At 40.3% G+C, this 21,453-nt stretch overlaps 2 protein-coding genes across 10 annotated transcripts in view; both read right to left on the minus strand.

Moving 5' to 3' along the window:
- LOC105475130 (ankyrin repeat and death domain containing 1B) overlaps positions 1-9,992 on the minus strand; it is a 54,076-nt gene extending 44,084 nt beyond the window's left edge. For 2 of the 5 annotated variants that reach the window (XM_071098811.1, XM_071098810.1), the window contains exons 1-3: positions 9,214-9,989; positions 3,820-3,923; positions 253-351 (exon numbers count right to left, since the gene is read on the minus strand). In XM_071098811.1, coding sequence (XP_070954912.1) covers positions 253-351; positions 3,820-3,923; positions 9,214-9,406 — 396 coding nt within the window. In that variant the 5' untranslated portion in view covers positions 9,407-9,989. Of the gene's footprint in view, positions 1-252; positions 352-3,819; positions 3,924-9,213 lie in introns of all 5 variants that reach the window. The other 3 variants (XM_071098809.1, XM_011730148.3, XM_011730150.3) reach the window with 3 other exon arrangements.
- Positions 9,993-10,159: 167 nt separating this feature from the next.
- Positions 10,160-21,453, minus strand: part of LOC105475129 (DNA polymerase kappa) — a 99,032-nt gene continuing 87,738 nt past the window's right edge. For 4 of the 5 annotated variants that reach the window (XM_011730143.3, XM_011730144.3, XM_011730145.3 and 1 more), the window contains one exon: positions 10,162-21,320. In XM_011730143.3, coding sequence (XP_011728445.2) covers positions 21,239-21,320 — 82 coding nt within the window. In that variant the 3' untranslated portion in view covers positions 10,162-21,238. Of the gene's footprint in view, positions 21,321-21,453 lie in introns of all 5 variants that reach the window. The other variant, XM_011730146.2, reaches the window with a different exon arrangement.

A 21,453-nucleotide genomic window follows, 5' to 3' on the forward strand; every position in this document is an offset into this window, starting at 1 on the left:
AAATGCATGCTATTGGTCATAAAGTCAATATGAGAAAATAAGCAAAAACCCAGGTCCCATAGGTAAAAGGGAAACAATTTAGTCCCCAAATACAAAGAGCACATATATGTATATTCTCTGAAGAGACGTTTCCAGAACAAACACTGCCAATTAAAATATTTTGCATGTATGTGAAGAAAAGATGTCTGGAGTGATCAGATTCTCCCTGTACATTGGTTATGCTCCAATTTGTTCTACTCAAGATGAGCTTACCTTATCAGCAACATCCACCCTGGCCTTGTGTTTAAGCAAGAAATCCACTGCAGATAAATGATTTCTCCCCACTGCAAAATGCAGGGCTGTGCGGTTCATCTGAGGAAGCATAATTTATGTTTTTAGTCACTGATCATTATTTAGTGCTTTTAGGTTTCCTGTTTCTTGAATGGCCATACTTTTCTATTAGGTGTTTCTATTTTGATTGTTTGGCTCCACTCTTTGCCTTTACCTTTGAAAGTTGTGAGAATTGTGTCCAGCCGAATTCTGCCTTCATTATGAGATAACAGCAGAGAATTTGGCAATCCACTGAAGGACACGCCTCGAGCTGAAATTCTTGTTTCAACTTATATTGTATTGTAGCATTATGTTGTGGCAACATAATGGGTTTTGTTTAGAAAGTAAAAGTTGGATTTCCCCCTTATATAATCATTAATAACGGTAAATTTTTCTGCTTAGAATATCCTAATAATGCATAGCGGAAATTTTCCTAGGTATTCAATCCACTCATGTTCATTCTTCTCTAAGTTTTTGGACTGTAAACTTTACTGAAGCAAATAAATTCCTTCTGAAAGGAAGAAGGAAGGGAGGAAGGGATAAAAGAGCAAAGAAAAGAGGAAGGAAAGACAGAAAGGCAGAGGAAAAGCTATGACCATCTTGCTCCAAAGGACAGTCCATGTGGTGCTCCTGGGATACCCAGAGAGAGTCTAATACATTTCAGACAATGAAAGTTTTGCTTGGAAGTGATATGAGTCATAATTCCCATATTCTAGACACTGTTTTTGCTTCCAAAGAAGATGTCTGGGCATGGCTTTACTATTCTTTGTTACACATAAATAAGAAAAAAATGAGAACTGTTTAAATATTTGATTTTCTTGGTAGTGTCAACCTAAATAATAAGAGAGACTTTCAAAAGAAAAGATATTTATTTCGGAATAAAGCATTGCAACGGGAATATGCATGTCATAGTAAACTATGTGTGTATTTAGGGAAGTAAAAGAAGACAAAGGTTTTTAAAGGAAAACAAATGAGGAGGATTACATAACTGTTTTGAAATAATTATCCTTTGCTGCAAAGTTCAACAACAAGCTGACACCAGTCTTAGATTAGACAGGCAGTTTCTGGGCAGATGTCCTTGCAGAAGTATTTTCTGTGTAAGGTTGTGATGGCCTTTGTGTGAGGTTGTGGGTTTTGCAGTCTTTTGTGATAGTTTTTGTTATCAAGTATACAAGCATGAGAACCCTGTCTTCATGGCCTTCCCCAGCTCTATTTGTCAAGGTTTTCTTAATATCGGTGACCCCATTTTGATTCTGAAAACTTTCACAATAGCTAAACCAGTGATAAAATAAGTTCGACAAAACATGAGTTATGGCTGGGCACGGTGGCTCATGCCTGTAATCCTAGCACTTTAGGAGGCCGAGGTGGGTAGATCACCTGAGGTCAGGAGTTTGAGACCAGCCTGGCCAACATGGTGAAACCCTGTAACTACTAAAAATACAAAAATTAGCCAGGCATGGTGGCGTGCGTCTGTAATCCCTGCTACTAAGGAGGCTGAGGCAGGAGAATTGCTTGAACTCAAGAGGTAGAGGTTGCAGTGAGCTGAGATTGCGCCACTGCACTCCAGCCTGGGCAAGAGCGCAACACTCCGTCTCAAAACAAAACAAAACAAAACAAAAAAACCCATGAGTTATTATGACTTTGTCTGAAATCTGGAGCTTTGCTCTACTATGTCAAATATGGGCTTATAAGCTCCACTATTAACTTTACTTGTGAATAAGGATGTAAGCCAAAATTTCACCCAAGATAATTCAATAAAATTACTTATATTTTAAAAAGCTCCATCGTCACTGGTTTTAAGGAACTCTCCAAGTAACCATGTCAACGATTTGCTGTAAACAGCAAACAGATGTCATGAGAAAGCATAACACAGTTCATTAGGAATTTATAATAACTTGCCACGCTGTAAGTTAAAGTGTATTCGATTGTACTATCTCTCCAAGTACTTTAATATTAAAAAAAACTTTAAAACAAAACAGAAAGTTGAATATGGAAAAATGTTAAATGGTTTAAACAGTATACTAGAAAATCTATTTCCTGCTACTTGGAAAAGTGATTATTGCTTCACTTACTCCCACAATTAACCTTTCATGGTCAAAATAATCTTCAAAGATACCTATCCATAAATATTTTTGAAACTATGCAAATATCCCCTTCAAAGAGACTTGCTTACTTCTTTTCTTTTCCTTCCTTTCCATCTTTTTTCCTTTCTGCCTTTCCTTCCTTTCTTGATTCCTTTTTTTTCTTTTTGTCCCTAAAATTGTTACGCTACAAAATTTTGCTGCTTTCCTATTCTAGGATATCTATGGAACATGAACACTATATACACTCATAACACATCACACACACACATTATACACATAGACATATCAATCCCCACACTTATCCCCACACAAAAGCACAAAGGCTCCCGACACACATTGCACAACATCTTCCACTGCATCTGGTACATGATTTCAGATTCTGCAGCTTCAGTTTCTAGGACCTTACTGCCTGCGATAGATATAGGTTTTGTGAAACCTGAGTTTAGACTATTTAGGGAGTCTTCGTTAAAGCCAGAGTCAGAAAGCTTAAATAATTGCAGTTAAAATGCCTTATAATTTTTCAGATTTTACAAAATCATATAGTCATAGGAATATATTACCAGAGCCCTCTCAGTGCCTTACAAGGGGCCTGTACAAGCAAGGGCCCTGAAGCTTATGCTTCATTTACCATTAAATAGCAAATCATTTACCATTAAATTTACCATTAAATACAATTACCCACCACCCAGGTGGGTGCCACACCCACCTGGAACCACTCCACAAATTGTCCTAAGCAATTGACACAGCCTCCAACCTTCACTTTGATAAACCTGGCCTCAAAGGACTATCAGGAAATCCTCACAAAAGCAAGCAGTAGAGAATCCAAATTTATGGCAGTGGACTTTCCCTCTGCTAAAACCCAGGGACTTAAAGAACAAGTAAGAGCCAGGTTTTAGATAAGGCCTCATTGCCCAGGAGGCAGACACACTACATTTTAAAACCAGTACAATGAAAATCCATATGCCTCTTTAGATTTTTAAATTTGTAAAAACAGAACCACACAGGACATCATTGGCAAGAAAACAACCCAGACTGTGTAGCAAAAAATGTTCTGGATTTCCAGAATGTGTGAGGCCAAGCTGATCCGCAGGCGACAATCCAGGACCAGGTCCAGGCCTATAACCCCGACAGCTGGCTTTACCTATAACCCCAACAGCTGGCTTTACTGCCCACCCACAGACTCTGAATAGATATGCATGAAGATTCGGTGCACTGCCCTTCTTGGAAGAGGAATTAAAACGCACAGAGCCTCTTCCACTGTTTGACTCCACCTTTTAGCTTAAACACCCTGGGATTACCAACAAAGGAGCGCTCCCTTATCTCAGCTAGCACCATGATTTTTACTTTTATTATTATTTCAGATGTCCTGTGTAAACCCAAGCCATTACTGGAGTAGTCACTTGTCATATTTATGACTTCTACTCACATTGTTCACAGCATTAATGTTAACCTTGTTTTCAGACAGCTTCTCCATAAGATCCAAATTATTGCTTTTAGCAGCATTCTGAAAGCTTCTCTCATTTGGCAGTACTGAAAGAAAGCAAGGCAAGCATGAACTAAGGGAATTTAAGGAGGCCAAAGAGAAAGCATATTTCATAGGGCAAACCTTGTAACAACAGCCTTGAAACGAAACAACAGCCTTGAGTCTTTCACATTTCGCTATTTTTATTTAGGACACAGAAACTTTGCTTCAATATCTTATAAAACAGTAGTATCAAGATTCAATTTTCTCCTCATGCTGCAAGGGTTTTCACACCCTTAAAAATGTTCCTGGCCCCAAACAAAACATTATTCATGAGGACCACCCTGAAGTCAGTAATGTGGTATCTGGCTTAGAAGGTCAGAAGGCGGTAGACTTCCCAGGGGACATTGTTTGTAAAAAACCTTGTACAAGATTAGGCAGGGAGGAGTCCAAATGCTCCTACAGCTTACAGAGATAAAACTGTTGTCTTCAGAACTCTATACAGACGCCAGGCCTGCATGAAGAAAATTTCAAAATGCAGCCTATCACACATACAGACACAAAGGTAAAGGGGATGAAAATGTTTTATTCTCATTGATATAAAAACACGGAGAAGTAGATTGACATCTATTATAAATGTCATATTTCACATACATATACACATTCATATGGTAAGCTTTATTAACTGTCATAGAGAAGATTCCAGGGTTTATTGAGTTTTTTTGTTATGTAGGGGAGTAGAGGGCTCTCAGAGGACAGCCCAACACGAAGGGATAAGACCAGAATTGAGGTTAAGTAGGAGTCAATAACAGACCATCTCCAAACAGAAAGGACCTGTAAGAGAGGTTTCTGTATGTGTGTTGCTGAATAGTTTCCTAAGTGTTTGCTTGTTTTTAAATGATACTATCATGACATTCAATGTTCCCCAAGTTTTTGCCGAAGCAAAGACCCTTAAGGATACTGCCAAGTCCAATCAAGGACCAACCAAGGAGTATCTTCTTGGGAAATATTGTTATGGGCTGAATTGTGTCTCTCCAAAATTCATATGTTGAACTCCTAACCCCAAGTACCTCAGAATGTTGACTATGTTTGGAGATAGGGCCTTTAAAGAGGTAATGAAGGTAAAATGAGGTCATATGAATGGGCTCCAATCTGATATGATTGGTGTCCCTAAAAGAAGAGAGATTAGGACGGACACCCATACACACACACACACACACACACACACACACACGGAAAACCAGGTGAAGGCAGGGAGAAGGTGACCATCTATAAGCCAAGGAAAGAGGCCTAAGAAGAATCCAACTTTTCCAACATCTTGATGTTGCACTAGTAGCCTCCAGAGCTGTGAGAAAATAAGCATCTGTGGTTTGAGCCATCCAGCCTGCTGTACTTTGTCGTGGCAGCCTGAGCAGACTCATACAGATTCACATGTTCATTCTTTCTGTTACCTGGATCCTTCTCTTCCTTCCTACCCCTACTCTTGTCACCATTCTAGGTGACTTCAACCTCCTCACAGATGATTAATCCAACACCTTGGCCTCTTAGTTCCCTCTAATAATCTTCCGCAGATCTGACCTCAGTCATCAAATTTCAGAGACACATTCCTGAATTAATCATCACTCAAACTGCACTACCTCTGAAATCTTGACTTCCAGAATCCTATTCTTTGACCACAACTTCTTATCCATTCAGCTCAGCTGCTCTAGTTCTCCAAGTCCAGAAATTCTGCAACCGTATGAAGTCCTCCAGTCCACAGTTCTAACCCTTTCTCATATTCTTCATTTCTGTGCCCTTACTTCCCTCCTTACCATGTTTAGATTCCATGGTGCCAGTTTGTTTTTGCTGCTGTAACAAATTACCTGACACTGAGTAATTTTTTAAAAAACAGAAATGTATTTCACACATTCAGACCATAGCATATGGTCCACCTATGAAATCACTTCTATGCAAACACCTCCCTCACCATTCTTTTCCTCCATTAGACTAGTTGGTCAGAATCCTAATTCTGAGATTAAATCCAACTGCTACTTGCTTTGTTTCTGTACCTGAACAGCTAAACGGTACTGGAGAAAAACACACAACCATGCTGTGGTAAACATTGCTAGTGTTCATCAATATCTGCTTTTTCTCTTCTACCTGGTCACATGTGTAAGCCCATATCCCAGCCTGGATACAGCTAGATGAGGTGTATCCAATGGACTGAAAGCAGAAGTGATGGCATGTCACTTTGGGGCTGAGTCAGTGAAAAGCCTGTGTCACCCTCTAGGTCTCTTTTCCCTGCCTTAGCAACACTGGAAGCCATGTGTTTAAATGAAGGGGTCACAAGATGGTGGTACCTCCATCAACTTGGTATTGGGAGATAATTCTCTCCGGGTCTCTCACATTTCTGCACATCTTACAAGCAAAAGCATTGACTGGCTTTGCTCTTTACTATCTTTTCAAGGATGTTTGTATAGTGAAAAGCCTTGACAAATAGAGATATTTTTCCTCTGGAGCAAAGGGCAGGTTTGCTTGCAGCCTTGGAAGAAAGCAATGGTAAGGCATGCTTACTGACTATTACAAACGATTTGGGTTCCCTAAGTGCAGGATTTTTCTGTAACACAACCCACTGTGTGTGCAGGTGTCATTTGGCATCTTTATATCTCCCTGTGGGAATTGGGGCTTGGAGAACTGACACAAATGCTAACACTCTGGCTACTGCTACTGCTGTGAGTAATGAAATCCATCATCTCTGATCCAAAAGTGTCTTCTGCCAGCATCTCTATCACCTAGTAAGCTAACTTGTGAGATTATAAGTAGGGTAAAATCTCAACCCCTTTATGGTCCTTGACACCTGGGTTCCTGAGAGACCCTCGCCAACCTATTTTGGACATGCTACACGAGCAAGAAATAGATTTTTCTTTTAAAGACGGGGTCTTGTTACATTTTCCAGGCTGGTCTTCAACTCCTGTCCTCAAGTGATCCTCTCACCTGGACCTCCCAAAATGCTGGGATTATAGGTGTGAGCCACCACACCCAGCCAGAAATAGATTGTTTTTATGTCCAGTCACTCAGACGTAGGAGTCATTTATTGCTGCAGGAAAAGCTTACTTTGTCCTGATTGATACACATGCTAACAGGTCTCTTAAATTCTTCCCCACTAATCTCAGCACGACTAGCTAGCCTCTACATTTCCCTAGTCTTCCCTTCTTCAATATGTCATATCCTTTCCTTTCTCCTCAAATATCTGAATTTACTAATCTACCTAATTTACTTCCTCCCACTACCATCACCTAATTCTCAGTCAATACCGTTGCCTCATAGTGAAAACAGAAGTAGTAGGACACGAATTCCCACATCTTCCCACCTAGGTGAATCTACCAACCTACCTTCATTTGTATATACAGGATGAAGCATCCCTGTACCTAGGAAAGGCCAACTTCTACACCTGGGCTCTGGATCCCATCCCCTTTTTATCTTTTCAAGTGTTTCATATGTCAGTCTCTTGGAAATTATGTCTTCTTTCCTCTAGATCACTTAATCTCTCTCCAGTGGATCACTTCCTTCAAAAAATACGGAGATGTCATAATACCCTAAGTGTAAAAAACCCTCCTTTGACCCCAGCTTCCTTTCCAACTGCTGCTGCATTTTTCACTTTCCATTACCCCAAACTTAAGTATTCTATAATTGCTGTCTCCATTTCTTCATCTCAGTCTTGTCTCAAACCATGCTAATCAGACATCTTTCCCACCCCTCTACTGAAACTGCTCTTGTTGAGGTCACTCCGTCTTGCCAAAACCCAGTCATCATACCCTGTCAAGTGCATTGAGCTCTTGGCAACTGTGACACAGAGGAACACACACCCCTTGTAACATGTTCTTCTCTAGAGGTCTGGTAAGCCAACTGTTGCTTTCTAGTCTTTTCTACCTGCTCTTTTTCCTTTGCTTGATCTCCAACTATTGGAATGCCCCAGGGTTTATATAAAACAAATAACCTGTTGATGTAGGCATGATTCCTCCATCTTACAGATGAAGAAACTGAGATTTTCAAAAGTTATACCACTTGTTCATGCTTTATAAGTGATAGAATTGTCCTAGGCAGCCTGACTCCAACCACATCACACTGTCTCATGGCCTTCACTGCACTTACCTTAAATTATCTTATTCATTTATTTGCTTACTTACTTTATTGTCTATCACCCCTCTACCACAACAGAATGTTCCACCAGAATAGGGGTTGTCTTGTTCTCTCCATCCCTACATCTAGAACATGCCTAGAAAATAGTTAAGCCCTTGAAAATATTTCCGGAATGACTGAATGAACACTATATTGAGGAACTGGTGTACAGCTTCCAAGCCTAATTTAGGAAATAAGGCCGTCCTAGCCAGTAGGCTTGGATGGTGTGCCCCGTTAAGAGACTTGAGTACTGGGCCGGACGCGGTGGCTCAAGCCTGTAATCCCAGCACTTTGGGAGGCCGAGACGGGCGGATCACGAGGTCAGGAGATCGAGACCATCCTGGCTAACACGGTGAAACCCCGTCTCTACTAAAAAATACAAAAAATTAGCCGGGCGAGGTGGCGGGCTCCTGTAGTCCCAGCTACTCAGGAGGCTGAGGCAGGAGAATGGCCTAAACCCGGGAGGCGGAGCTTGCAGTGAGCTGAGATCCGGCCACTGCACTGCAGCCTGGGGACAGAGCCAGACTCCGTCTCAAAAAAAAAAAAAAAAAAAAAAAAAGAGAGACTTGAGTAGTGGGAAGGCTGAGGTGGGAGGATCACCTGAGCCTGAGGAGGTCTGTGATTGCACTACTACATTCCAGCCTGTGCAACAGAGCAACAAGACCCTGCTTGCGGGGGGGCCGGGGTCGGAGGCGGGTGGGGAGTGGAGGGTGCCGGGGAGAGACTTGACTCGCTTTCAGCTTTTGAACTGCTTAACAGCTGCCTTAGTTTATACTGCACATTATTCCCAAGGCATAGATGATCCACTCCATGCTTTAAAACTTAAGTGCAGAAAGATAAGTGATTTATTTAAAGTCAGACAATAAATCGGCGCATGAGTCACGATATAGGAGATAAGAGCACATGAAACTCTTATTTGCAAAAGGACTTAATCATTATTTTAAAAAGCCTCCTCCTTAATTCGGAAGAATAATACTGTCCTTCCACCCACAGTACATGGTGGGAGTGGATTCCAAAGCCGAAAACCAGCCAACAAGGGGTGCAGCGGTGGAGGCTGGGACTCGGGGTCCCAGGGCGGAGTCGCCGCGCCAGTTTCACTCCCGCAGCTTCCGGAGGCGCTGCACTGGGTACCTTTTTAAGTCCCTTCGACCCAGCCCGCCCCGCAACCTGATTTTCTGAGACCTCGTTTCCGGGACTCACGGAGCTCGTGTCCGGCAACTGTCGTGTCCTCTTCTCCAAGCCCCTTCCGCTTCGGGATCCGGGACAGGGCCCTCCAAGGCAGGGCGTCCGCGCCCCTCAGGTCGTCCCTGAGACCCTTGGCGGCAGCAGCCGCCCCGAGCAGCAGCCCCCCTACCGTGGCCCCGTGGCCCCGGGCGCGCCCGGCGAGGTCCATGGTCGCCTCCGCGGACCCGGAGCGCAGGGCCAGACCCAGACCCAGATCCAGACAGGCCCAGGGCGCGAGGCTGGACGCTGGCAGGTCAGCCCCGCCGGAGCGCAGACCGCTCTCTGTTGTGGCGGTTCGCTGGGCAACAAGCCCCTGGTTCTCCAGCCCTGCCCTGACTTGGGCCGGCCTGGGAGAATCCGCCCTCAGGTGTGGCGTGCACTGTGCTTAAGGTTTGGTTCTCCGGGAAATAAAACATCCTGCGAAATCTACAAGCCCCAGTGAACTCCCACTTCTACTCTACCACTTCTTTGTACAATTTTAAGAAATGTCGGCCGGGCGTGGTGGCTCACGCCTGTAATCCCAGCACTTTGGGAGGCCGAGGTGGGCGGATCACAAGGTCAGGAGATCGAGACCATGGTGAAACCCCGTCTCTACTAAAAATAGAAAAAATTAGCCGGGCGCAGGGGCGGGCGCCTGTAGTCCCAGCTACTCGGGAGGCTGAGGCAGGAGAATGGCGTGAACCCGGGAGGCGGAGCTTGCAGTGAGCCGAGATTGCGCCACTGCACTCCAGCCTGGGCGACAGAGCGAGACTCCGTCTCAAAAAAAAAAAAAAAAATTTTTTTTAAGAAATGTCAAGGTTGAATTTATAACCAACACTATAGGAACTTCAATATTACATGATTTCTAAATGGGCTTCCAACATTTTCTTTTGAATAAAGAAAGACTTGATTTCTCATTTGAAGACCACGCAATTATAATCTCTCCTGGCGGATTCTTTTGAAAAGTGAAATAATACAGAAGCAAGTCAAATTCTGACCCCCCAAATAAACTTCAAATAAGAAAGGTAATCAGGTTTTCATTTATTTTTTATTCTTCTTACAAATTTACAAAAGATGTATCATTTTAATGTAAATTATGTAATATCAATTTCATTTCAAACTTGTCAGCTTTTTCCTTCAAATTATTGTGCACCCATGAGGCACTGAATTCAAAACAATGTTTCCTTATCAATGAAAACAAATGACAAAATATTATTTATCAGAACACCACCCGTAACCTCAAACTTTCCTTTTTTAAAAAAGGGAAATGGGCCTCATGTTTGTAATAGGGATATGATAAAAACAACAGCAGATAAGCTGAATTGAGTATTATGCAGAAATATCAGACAATGTACTAATATGGAAAGTATAATATGTAAATGGAAAAACAGGGCACAAATTATATGTGTATGTAGCATGTTTACAAGTAAAATTCTAAAAATCAGAAGAAAATACCCACACAAAAGAAGGAATAATAGTGAAAACAGCAGCAGATCAATGGAAAGCATACAGTCAAGTACAGAAAGATCTCCCAATCTGGGCAACAAAGTGAGAACCCCTCTCTACAAAAATTAGCCAGGCATGGTGGTGCATGCCTGTAGTCCCAGCTACTTGGGAGGCTGAGGTGGGAGGATGGCCTGGGAGGCAGAGGTTGCAATGAGCCAAGATTGTGCCACTGTGTGCCAGTCTGTGTGATAGAGCCAGACCCTATCTCAATAAATAAATAAATAAAATAATAATAATAAGAAGAAAAAGATCTGAATTGTTATCCAAGTTTGAAACTGCTTTCAAATTCTAAACCAAGAAATTGACTTTTTAAAAAATCTTCTTATCGATGACCGGAGAAAATGCATCATCATTTTATGCTATATAGCCTTATAATAGTATGTGGTACTGTGGCCGGGCGCGGTGGCTCAACCCTGTAATCCCAGCACTTTGGGAGGCCGAGACGGGCGGATCACGAGGTCAGGAGATCGAGACCATCCTGGCTAGCACGGTGAAACCCCCGTCCCTACTAAAAAATACAAAAAACTAGCCTGGCGAGGTGGCGGGCGCCTGTAGTCCCAGCTACTCCGGAGGCTGAGGCAGGAGAATGGCATAAACCCCGGAGGTGGAGCTTGCAGTGAGCTGAGATCGGGCCACTGCACTCCAGCCTGGGCGACAGAGACTCCGTCTCAAAAAAAAAAAAAAAAAAAAAAAAAATAGTATGTGGTACTTATCTTACTCTACCAGATGAGACAAAAACTCCAAAGCAGTGCATTATGTGAAACTCAGCCATAGCTGGAATTTACTTCCCTGAGAGCTTGGGCTAAATGAGAAGTTACGAAGTATACTGTGGAGGTATTTTCTTTTTCACTCTGTTTCAAATATCAGGTTACTTCTCAAGCAGAATATTAATTCTAAGTGTGCTAATACATAAAAGCTTGCTCACACGAGCTGGCCCTACTCATCTCTCTAATCTTGGGCCCTACAATTCTTCTCCATTCTTCATCCAGTGTTTCCTGGTGGAGAGCCATCCAGCTTTTATTTCCTCCCTTTGCCTAGAACCTCTCTCCCCCACCTCCACTTCCGAATTTTTAAAATAGTTTTGATTCTTTGTATCAGTAAGGTTTCAGGTTAAATGTCACTTCCTCAGAGGAGCCTTCTCGGATCATCTTATTCTAAAAGTGTCCCCTACCTTCATGTTCCATTCTCTTGTGCTGTTGTCACTTTCCTTTGTAGCACTTACCATTGAAATGTCTGTATTTGTTTAGTGTCTGTTTCCACAACCAGAAGGTAAACTTCATGAATACAGTGATTTTTAAAAGTCTGTTGGGCCAGGCGTGGTGGTCCATGCCTATAATCCCAGCAATTTGAGAGGCTGAAGTCGAGGATGGCTTGAGGCCAGGAGTTTGAGGCCAACCTGGGCAACTTAGTGAGACTCCAGTCTCCACAAATAATTTAAAAATTAGCTGCTGCTGGTGGTGCACACCTGTAGTCTTAGCTACTTGGGAAGCTGAGATGGGAGTATGGCCTGAGCCAAGGAGGTCAAGGCTGCAGCAAGCTGTTATCATGTCACTGTATTCCAACCTGTGTGACAGAGCAAGACTCTGTCTCAAAAAAAAAAAAAAAAAAAAAAAAAGTTTCCTACTGCATCTCCAACAGCTACCCAACCTGCAATAAGTATTTGTCAAATAAATATGGAACGCAATTTAGCCATGTGAGCAGTAACTTGTCTTTGAGTCCTGAAAGCTTTAGTTTTTTCCCTAAAGGAAGGTCTAGACTAAAAAAATATGTTCAATTCTGAAGTAAACCTTTCAAACCAGATCCTGTTCAAGGATTCCATATTTTTAAAAACATCTTCCTAGATTTCTCTTTGCCCTCCTCTACCAGATGATTTCTCCCTAGACTCCCACTTTGTATATTCACCTATTATGGCCCTCCCTACATTGAATAGAAACTGTCCCTGGAGTGGCTGTCCATTTTTTGAGGACAAACATGTCTTAATAATCTTTATGTCCTTTATCTGCTAGGATTCAGCTATAATTAATAGGAAAACCCAAGTAACTATGGCTTAAACAGTTTTTTTATTTGCTTCTTGTGAAAGTCTCAAAGTGTGCAGGCCAGTGCTGATATGTCTCTGTTTTACAACGCCCCCAGGAATCAGCCTCTGCAGCCCACTACTCCACCATCCCCATGTGCAGCCCTTATGTTTAGGTGTAAACGGCAGCATCTGCTTCCAGGCAGCAGGATGGAACAGAGAAATAGAAAGAAGAGGCAAAGAGAATGCTATAGCTGCAAGAAGGGAAGTTTCCCAAAAGCAACCACACATAGTACTTCCTTTTTTTTTTTTTTTTTTTTTTTTTTTTTTTTTTGAGACAAGGTCTCGTCTAGCTTTGTCACCCAGGTTGGAGTGCAGTGGTGCAATCTCAGCTCACTGCAACCTCCGCCTCCCGGGTTCAAGCGATTCTTTTGCCTCAGCCTCCTGAGTAGCTGGGATCACAAGCGTGCCACCATGCCCAGCTACTTTTTGTATTTTTAGTAGAGACGGGGTTTTACCATCTTGGCCAGGCTGGTCTGGAACTCCTGACCTCAGGTGATCCACGTGCCTCAGCCTCCCAAAGTGCTGAGATTACAGGTGTGAGACACCGCACCCAGCCAGTACTTCCTTTTATATTAGTCAAAACTCAGTCACGTGGCTACCCCTAGCCGGGAGGGTGTGAGCTGCAAGGATGGGAGATATATTGTAGTCATCAATTCTGTAACCTCTATTTTTCACACTATCACATATTTTTAATTGAGATACTAAATTGTCCACCTGAATTGAAGTTGAGTTATTCCAGAAAGGATTTGCATATGCTTCCGCCAGTCACTAGGGACAATACTAACCTCACTTTAATTACATTTTCTGCTTGAGCTCTTCAGGACGATACCATTTGTGTGAATTCAGATTACAAGCCTACATGTGTGCTGGTTTGTGATTCAAATTCTCACTGGCAGTCCCTCCTTCCAACCAGTGCCAAGGTTGAGCAGGCAAGTTGCTTTGCTCCCTCTTTTTTCATGGAGGATTTCTCCTTTATCCTTGCTCTGAAGGTATAAACCTTGGTGTCCCATATTTATGCACTGGTAACCCATTAGACTCCCTATCTTAGGTATTATTTCTTAGTGGTTTATAAAGAATTGATGAAATACAGTAGTCTATTCTGGGTGATCATGTGCCAAACTAAAATTCTAATAATATGGCAGAAAAGTAGAATGTTGAAGGACAACCAGGATCTCTGCCCAGAATTGCTAGCAAAACCCAAAAAACCTTGGCATATCTCACACTTGTGGATGGTTTCAGAGATCACATTTGATGTTTAGCATATTCTAAGAGGAAAAAACTTTTGAGCCTTCATAAAAGAGAACTAGATTTTATCCTAGAGCTGACCCAACCTTTTTTTTTCTTTTTGTCTCTCTCTCTCACTCTCTCCACAGACACCCAAGAACATGAGTGATATTAGGAAAGTATTGTATATAAAAATGCACAAGATGATCTAGAGCAGGGAAAGCAACTGGTGAAAGCTAAGCAATGAGTTAGACAGCTAGATATTAGACAACTGATAAGAACCTGATAAAAGACATGGAAAGAAGTGTTTTCAAAGAGGCCCAACAAGAGTAGACGGAACTCAATGATAGGTATGTGGTTGGCAGAGGTTGTGTGCGTGTGTGTGTGTGTGTGTGTGTGTGTATACAGGAAAGAGTCCTCTACACTTTAGCGACAGGTTAGAAGGGTTAGTACCATTTGTCTCTGATTATCTTTAATTTCCCTGAGCATTCTGTAGACAGCAGCAGTTACAAAGTAACACTATCACAATTGCCTCATACTGGTAAGGGGAACAGTTCAATATTATGGTTTGCTTAATAAATGGAATCATGTTTCCAATAGTCACCATAATGTCATTGGAGTTTTTCTTAACAACCTAATTCAGTTATGTATTACAAAGCAAAAGTGATTAGTCCCTAATTATACAATGAAAAAACAGTTTTTTCTCCAGGGAAATAAACATCACCTCTCTGTGAAGTTTACTAAAATCCTAGCAACACAAAGTGTGTTCAAATATATCACTGCTTTTCAAAATGGAACATTACGTCAAAGAAAATTCAGTACCAGGGCCAGGCATGGTGGCTCAGAGCTTTGGGAGGCTGAGGAAGGAGGACTGCTTGAAGCCAGGAGTTCAAGACCAATCTAGGCCACATAGCAAGATCCTATCTCAACAAAAATTACAAAAACTTAGCTGGGCATCATGGCACCAGCCTGTAGTCCCAGCTACTCAGGAAGCTGAGATGAGAGGATCTCAAGCCCGAGAGTTCCAGGCTGCAGTGAGTTATGATCATGACACTGCATTCCAGCCTGGGTGACGATCAGACCTTGTCTCTAAAAACAACAGTTCAGCACCAGGTACACCAGGTATGATTTTTTTAATGAAATATTTCCTCAAAAAACAGTTTTATTAGCCCCAGGTTAATAGTCGTATTTTAAGTCTTCTTGCAAATACTTCCAAGCCACTCCAAAAGGACACAGTATAATAATAAAACATGTATAAAGCAAGCCACTATCTAATAAAGGGAAATAAATACAATTGTCTCTTTCTGGAACGCCCACTCTTTAGGACCTAGTGTGAGTGCAGCCACTTAGCCACCATTCTGTCTTCCCAGAGAAAAACAGTAAGATAGTAGTAAACACTCTTGGACACATACTATTTATTCATTTACATGTCAACAAATGACTCTCCGTATCTACTGTGTGCCAGGCCATACACTTCATACTTGGAATTCAGAGATAAGTGAAAGCCCAGGATCTCTTGGGGCCTACAATCTGGTAGGGAGAAACCAACATCGGGGGCCATGCAAAGAATGTTTCAGGATCTTTGTAGAGAAACAGCAGCACAAAATAGTGACTGATCAGTTTTTCCAGAGGGCAAGGAACCGTTTTCTGAAGGTGGCCCCTGAGCTGAGTTGAAAGACGAGTGACTATGTAGGTGGGAGATAGAAAAGGGGCATTCAGGAAGCATATTCTGGACAGAGGGAGCAATGGAGCACAGATGGCAGAAAGGAGAAACAGCTTGGTCTGTTCAGGAAACCCTGAATGCCAAGCCAGTGTTTAGAGTGCATCATGGACAGTGATATATAGGAGCTGGCTTGTACTGGCTTGCAAGAGCTGTTAAAGTTTCAGGAATTTTGTGAACTGGTTGACATCACATAACTTGAAATCTGTCATGGTGGGAGTATTTACACCACAGAAATAATCATACACTAAAAATCAACTCCCTTTTCCTACTCATTCCACTGCTAATCTTGGAGACAGTTAAGAGCTTTTGAAAATTGCTTTGTTTTTTTTGACATGAGAGTGCTATTATGGGAACGCTGTTTATGGCTAATCTGTAAAAAAATGCGTGAGATGGTTTAGAGCAAGGAAAACTGACACATCAGTTGGAAAGTCAGAGTTTAGACAACTGATAAGGGCTTGACAAAAGAGATGGAAAGAAATGGATATTTTCAAGAGGCCCCACAAGAGTAGACAGAATTCAGTAACAGATATAGGGTTGGCAGAGGTAGCAGTGGATACAGGGGGGATGAGTTAAAAGGTAAGGAGTAGTAAATAAACACATTTGTTAATGAGGGCAGAAAAAATATCTCCTATTAATTGCTACATCTCTCTTGCCTTTAACTTACAGCCTTCTTACATAAATGCCTATAACCACTGTCTACATTTTCTTAGCACAAAGTTCCTTCTTAAATTCTGTTATATGGCTTCCATTACCCACGGTGATGCTGAAACTTCTTCCTCTAGAAGGTCACTTCTTCAGTGGGGACATTGACCTTGCGGATACTGCAATTCCCATGCTAACTTTAAAATAAAGCACTTCTGGGGGAGTGAATTAATTTATAAATACTTCTTATAATGTTACTTTTCCTACTATCACATAAGATTGAGGAAAGGTATATAGCTCTATATTACAGGGACAATGTAAAGACTGATATTAAAAAAGAGACCTTTGAACTACATTGAAGAGAGGATTATACACATGCAAAGAAATTATGTCATTTGTTGTTTTATACTCTAATATGCATACATTCCAAATGCATAGCCCATCCTCCTTGAGACCTCCTAAACATGTTATGAATTTGAAGCGTCTCTGCATTATTCAAGTGAGGCAGGAAAAAGTTACTCTAAGTGATCTTTCTTTTTTATATTTTATTTGAATACAATTCTAATAATTCGACATTTATGCAGTAAAGGGTTAACCCAGCAGCCTCAGGTTACTCAAGCCTTGCACTTTTCAGAGAGAGGTGTCTTCAGGTACTGGCCCTTCCTTAACTAGCTCCTGGGAAATGACCTGAGCCCTTGGAATTTCCAGTTTGATAATAGTGTTTTAGTATGCCTGAGGCCTTGGGCTGCATTTTGTTAGTTTGATGAGGTAGTTTATGCTAACAGTATGACTCATGGTGAATGTCTGTTTTTGAATGGCTGAAGCCCTGGGCCATGAGGTATCACTACACCTCTGGGGTCTTGAGACTTAATAGGTAAGGTCAGTCACATGTGTGATGCGTGTCTGTGTGACTGACTTCCAGTAAAAACCTTGGACACCAAGGATTGGTTGAGCTTCCCTGGTTGGCAATATTTTACACATGCTGTCACACATTTCTGGGAGAATTAAGCATGTCCCCATGTGACTCAACGAGGAAGAGGCACCAGGAAACTTGTGACTGAACTGATAAAGAAATAGGGCACTGCAAATAACAAAGCCTAATATAACGAATTGACTTAGGGTTGGGGAGAAGACTTCAGGGAGTCGGGACACAAATATCACAGACTGGAAAACTGGTGACTTGTTTGGCGGTGTATTAGGGTTCTCTAGAGGGGCAGAACTAATAAGACAGATGTATATATGAAGGGGAGTTTCTTAGGAAAACTGACTCACACAATCACAAGGTGAAGTCCCATACAGGCTGTCTGCAAGCTGAGGAGCCAGGAAGCCAGTCTGAGTTCCAAAACTTCGAAAGTAGAGAAGCAGACAGTGCAGCCCTTCGGTCTGTGGCTGAAGGCCTCATAGTCCCTGGCAAGTCCAAGAGTCCAAAAGCTGAAGAACTTGGAGTGTGATGTTCCAGGGCAGAAAATATGCAGCACAGGAGAAAGATGGAGGCCAGAAGACGTAGCCAGTGTAGTCCTTCCACGTTCCTCTGCCTGCTCTTATCCTAGGTATGCTGGCAGCTGATCAGATGAGTGCCCAACTAGACTGAGGGTGGATCTGCCTCTTGAGCCCACCGACTCAAATGTTAATCTTCTTTGGCAATACCCTCATAGACACACCCAGGAACAATATTTTGCATTATTTAATCCAATCAAGTTGAAACTCAATATTAACCATCACAAGCGGTAACAAAATATTTGGTCAAACTGTCTACAGCTGTCTTTGGAAAGAAGACCAAATGCTGATTGAGGCGGTAGCCTTAGGGGAAATGCTAGGAGAAAAATTAAAAATTTGGCATGGGATGGCTCTTTCTTGCTGTGTTCAGCAAGGTCCTGGAAGAAATGTATTTTTTTCTTGACTGAAACTAGCTTGCAGAGATGGAGGAAAATATCATCTTGTTAATGAAAACACTTGCTTTTCTTTACAGTTTTATCACCCTTAAAACAATATAGTTGTTCAGTTTTTACTGTTTTAAACTTTATACAAATGGAATCATGTTGATGGCATCCCTCTGTGATTCGCTTCTTTTGCTCTATGCTATGTCTGTGATATTCATCCATGTTGTGGTTAGCTATTTCCTTCATTTTCACCATTATGTAGAATTCTATTGTTTCAACACAAATGCCATGGTAGAATTTAACCATTCTACCATTGCTGAATAATTGGTTCATTTCTAACTTTTGGATATTGCAGTGCTGCTATGAACACTAAAAAATTTTTTTCTAGGCCACCTTCCTGACTGGGCAGAACTTTCTTGTACACGCTTTCTAGGATACATGTTCAGTAGTTTTCCCAAGGCATTGTATTAGTTAGGGTCCTGACAGGGCAAAAAATAACTGTAATGAAAGACAGCCTGCAAAGATGTATACTTCAGAGTGCAATTGCTGGGTTTTGAGCACGTTTATCTTTATTTACTGAAGGACAAATTTTTCCAGTGATTGTTTTCAATGTAAGAGCTGACATCATCACCAAAATTTAGTATCATTAGATCATTTCATTTTTGTAAATAAGGTAGAGATGTAATGATACCTCCTTGTAGTTTTATTTTTTACTTCCCAAATATTAATATGGCTGGGAATATTTTCATGTTTCTTGGTCATCTGGATTTCCTTTCATTTGAAATGCCATATAAAGTCTTTTGTACAAATTTCTATTGACTGTCTTTTTCTTAGTGATTCATAGGGATCATTTATATACTCTGGACACTAGTTTTTCACCAGTTATATATATTGCAAATATGGTGGTTCTTTATATTAGGTTTATATTAGGTTCACTAAGTAGGTAAAATTATGCATGCTTATTACCAGTCCTTGTAGTTTTGCTGTATTTTCTTCAAATGCCCCAAATCAAAATTATAATAAAAAGAAAATGGGTTGGATATAATAGACAAAACAGGTAGTAACGAATGTGAAGAAAATTCTGGGCAGAGAAAATAAAAATGAAGGCATAAGAGGGAGGAAGAGTGGAAAAGTAAGGAAACCATCTCTATTAGATCTATAAAAGTTTTAAATTTGATTTCAAATGATTATTAAATATTACTAAATGATTAACATTCAACTAAATAAATCCTTAAATGAAAATAATTTAGCATTTAATCTAATATTGAAGATAATAAAAATAAACTTAAGGCAAGACAGAAAATAATTCAATATGGTATTATTTACCTTTCAGTACATTAAATATTTCATTGAACTTAAATTTGTACAGAATTTACATAAGTAAATCACACGATCAAGAACCATAACACTACAACTTTGTATTTGCCACAGTGTATAATAACATCAGTCATGGGATTGGATTGGCATGCTAACAGGCATTAAGCCTAATTTAAACAATCTAGTAATTAAAAGTCCAGTTACCACTTTGCCAAAGTCTATGAGTTCTTAATTAAGCTATTCCTAAAATATTATAATATATAAAATATATATTTAGATCATAAGCTAAAATATGAAAAGCAAGAGGGGAGAAAACAAAAATATAAGAGAACAAAAGATTTAGCTCCTTAAAGAAGTAACATAAAATGGCTTCCAACTTCATGTTACAATTAAATAGTAATAATAACTATTATTATATTATTGAGACAGGGTCTCGCTCTTCATCCAGGCTGCAGTGTAGTGGCAAGATCTTGGCTGACTGCAGCCTCGACCTCCCAGGTTCAAGAGGTTCTCCTGCCTCAGCCATCTGAGTAGCTGGGATTACAGGCATGTGCCACCAAGCCTGGCTAATTTTTTTTTTTTTTTCGTTTTAGTAGAGATAGGGTCTTATCATGTTGGCCAGGCTGGTCTCAAACTCCTGACCTCAAGTGATCTGCCCACCTCAGCCTCCCAAAGTGCTGTCCTTACAGGTATGAGCCATTGTGCCTGGCCTAAATAATTATTTTTTGAGAAGAACTCATAGATAGCACAAAAGTATTTGGAGAAACTACTTAAGCTAACTACTATTAAGCTCTCTTCTTTCACAAATATTAATAAAAATGTTGATAGAAATGTAACTAAGATATGTAATGTGTTTTAATACACATTAATCTTTTGAATTACACATTTTCTCTTGAAGATTATTAAAAAATGACTGTACAATTCATCCTTCTTTATAGATTTGTGGAGAGTACCAACATAATTGACAAGAAATGAAATACTGCCATTTAAAGGTCCTGTATTAAAATAAAACTACTTTGAATCATCTTAGACTAAATATTTTAAAAAGTGATTCAAGTGCTTATTCATAAGATAACGGAATTCTAAATAAGAAAAGTCAGATTAAAAATTGTATTTTAGGCAAAAACCATTTTAATGCAGATAATAACTGTGATATTTATTTTCCTGAAGAAAACCACTTGTACTAGTTATGTTAATACTCTTCACAGAACTTAAGATAAATCTTAATTATGAATGCTCATGAAGTATTTAGATACTAGGATCAATGCCAACAAAGTAGTTAAGTGCTGAAAAATTCTTATGATAATATAGGTTTGTGTAAATCTTTGAGAGCCCTTACAAATATGTTTTTATATTCAGTATAAAAATAATAAACACCACCTTCTTATCTCATTCCTAATTTCCCTTTTAAAAATTATCTCATAACAGGATTAATTTCCAATTGATGTATAATGGAGGTAAAATTCTCATGGTTATAAAAAAGATATACGGAATCAATATATATATATCTTAGAAAAGTAAACATCATCTGAGGAAGGATTATTGCACTTGCCTTCACTAAATAAATCTGCAAACTTAAAATCAGAAAGAACAAATTCATTGATTATAAAATAACAAGTTTCAATTTAAAGTTAATGATAAAATGTTCAATGTTTACTTAAAAAATATATCAAGGGTATGTTTGGGATTGTTTGGTTTTATTTTCTTTGATGAGTACTTTGTCATCAATCCTGGCCTAGAATTAAAAGGAACACACAATTAAAATGCAGGAAGAGATTCTAGAAAATAATTCATTTCTAACATTGATTACTTAATAATTTATAAAATGATTGAATTTTCATATTGTAGCCAGCTTTATTAAAGCTCTA

This window comes from Macaca nemestrina, chromosome 6 (assembly GCF_043159975.1).
Source record: "Macaca nemestrina isolate mMacNem1 chromosome 6, mMacNem.hap1, whole genome shotgun sequence".
Lineage (NCBI taxonomy): Eukaryota > Metazoa > Chordata > Mammalia > Primates > Cercopithecidae > Macaca > Macaca nemestrina.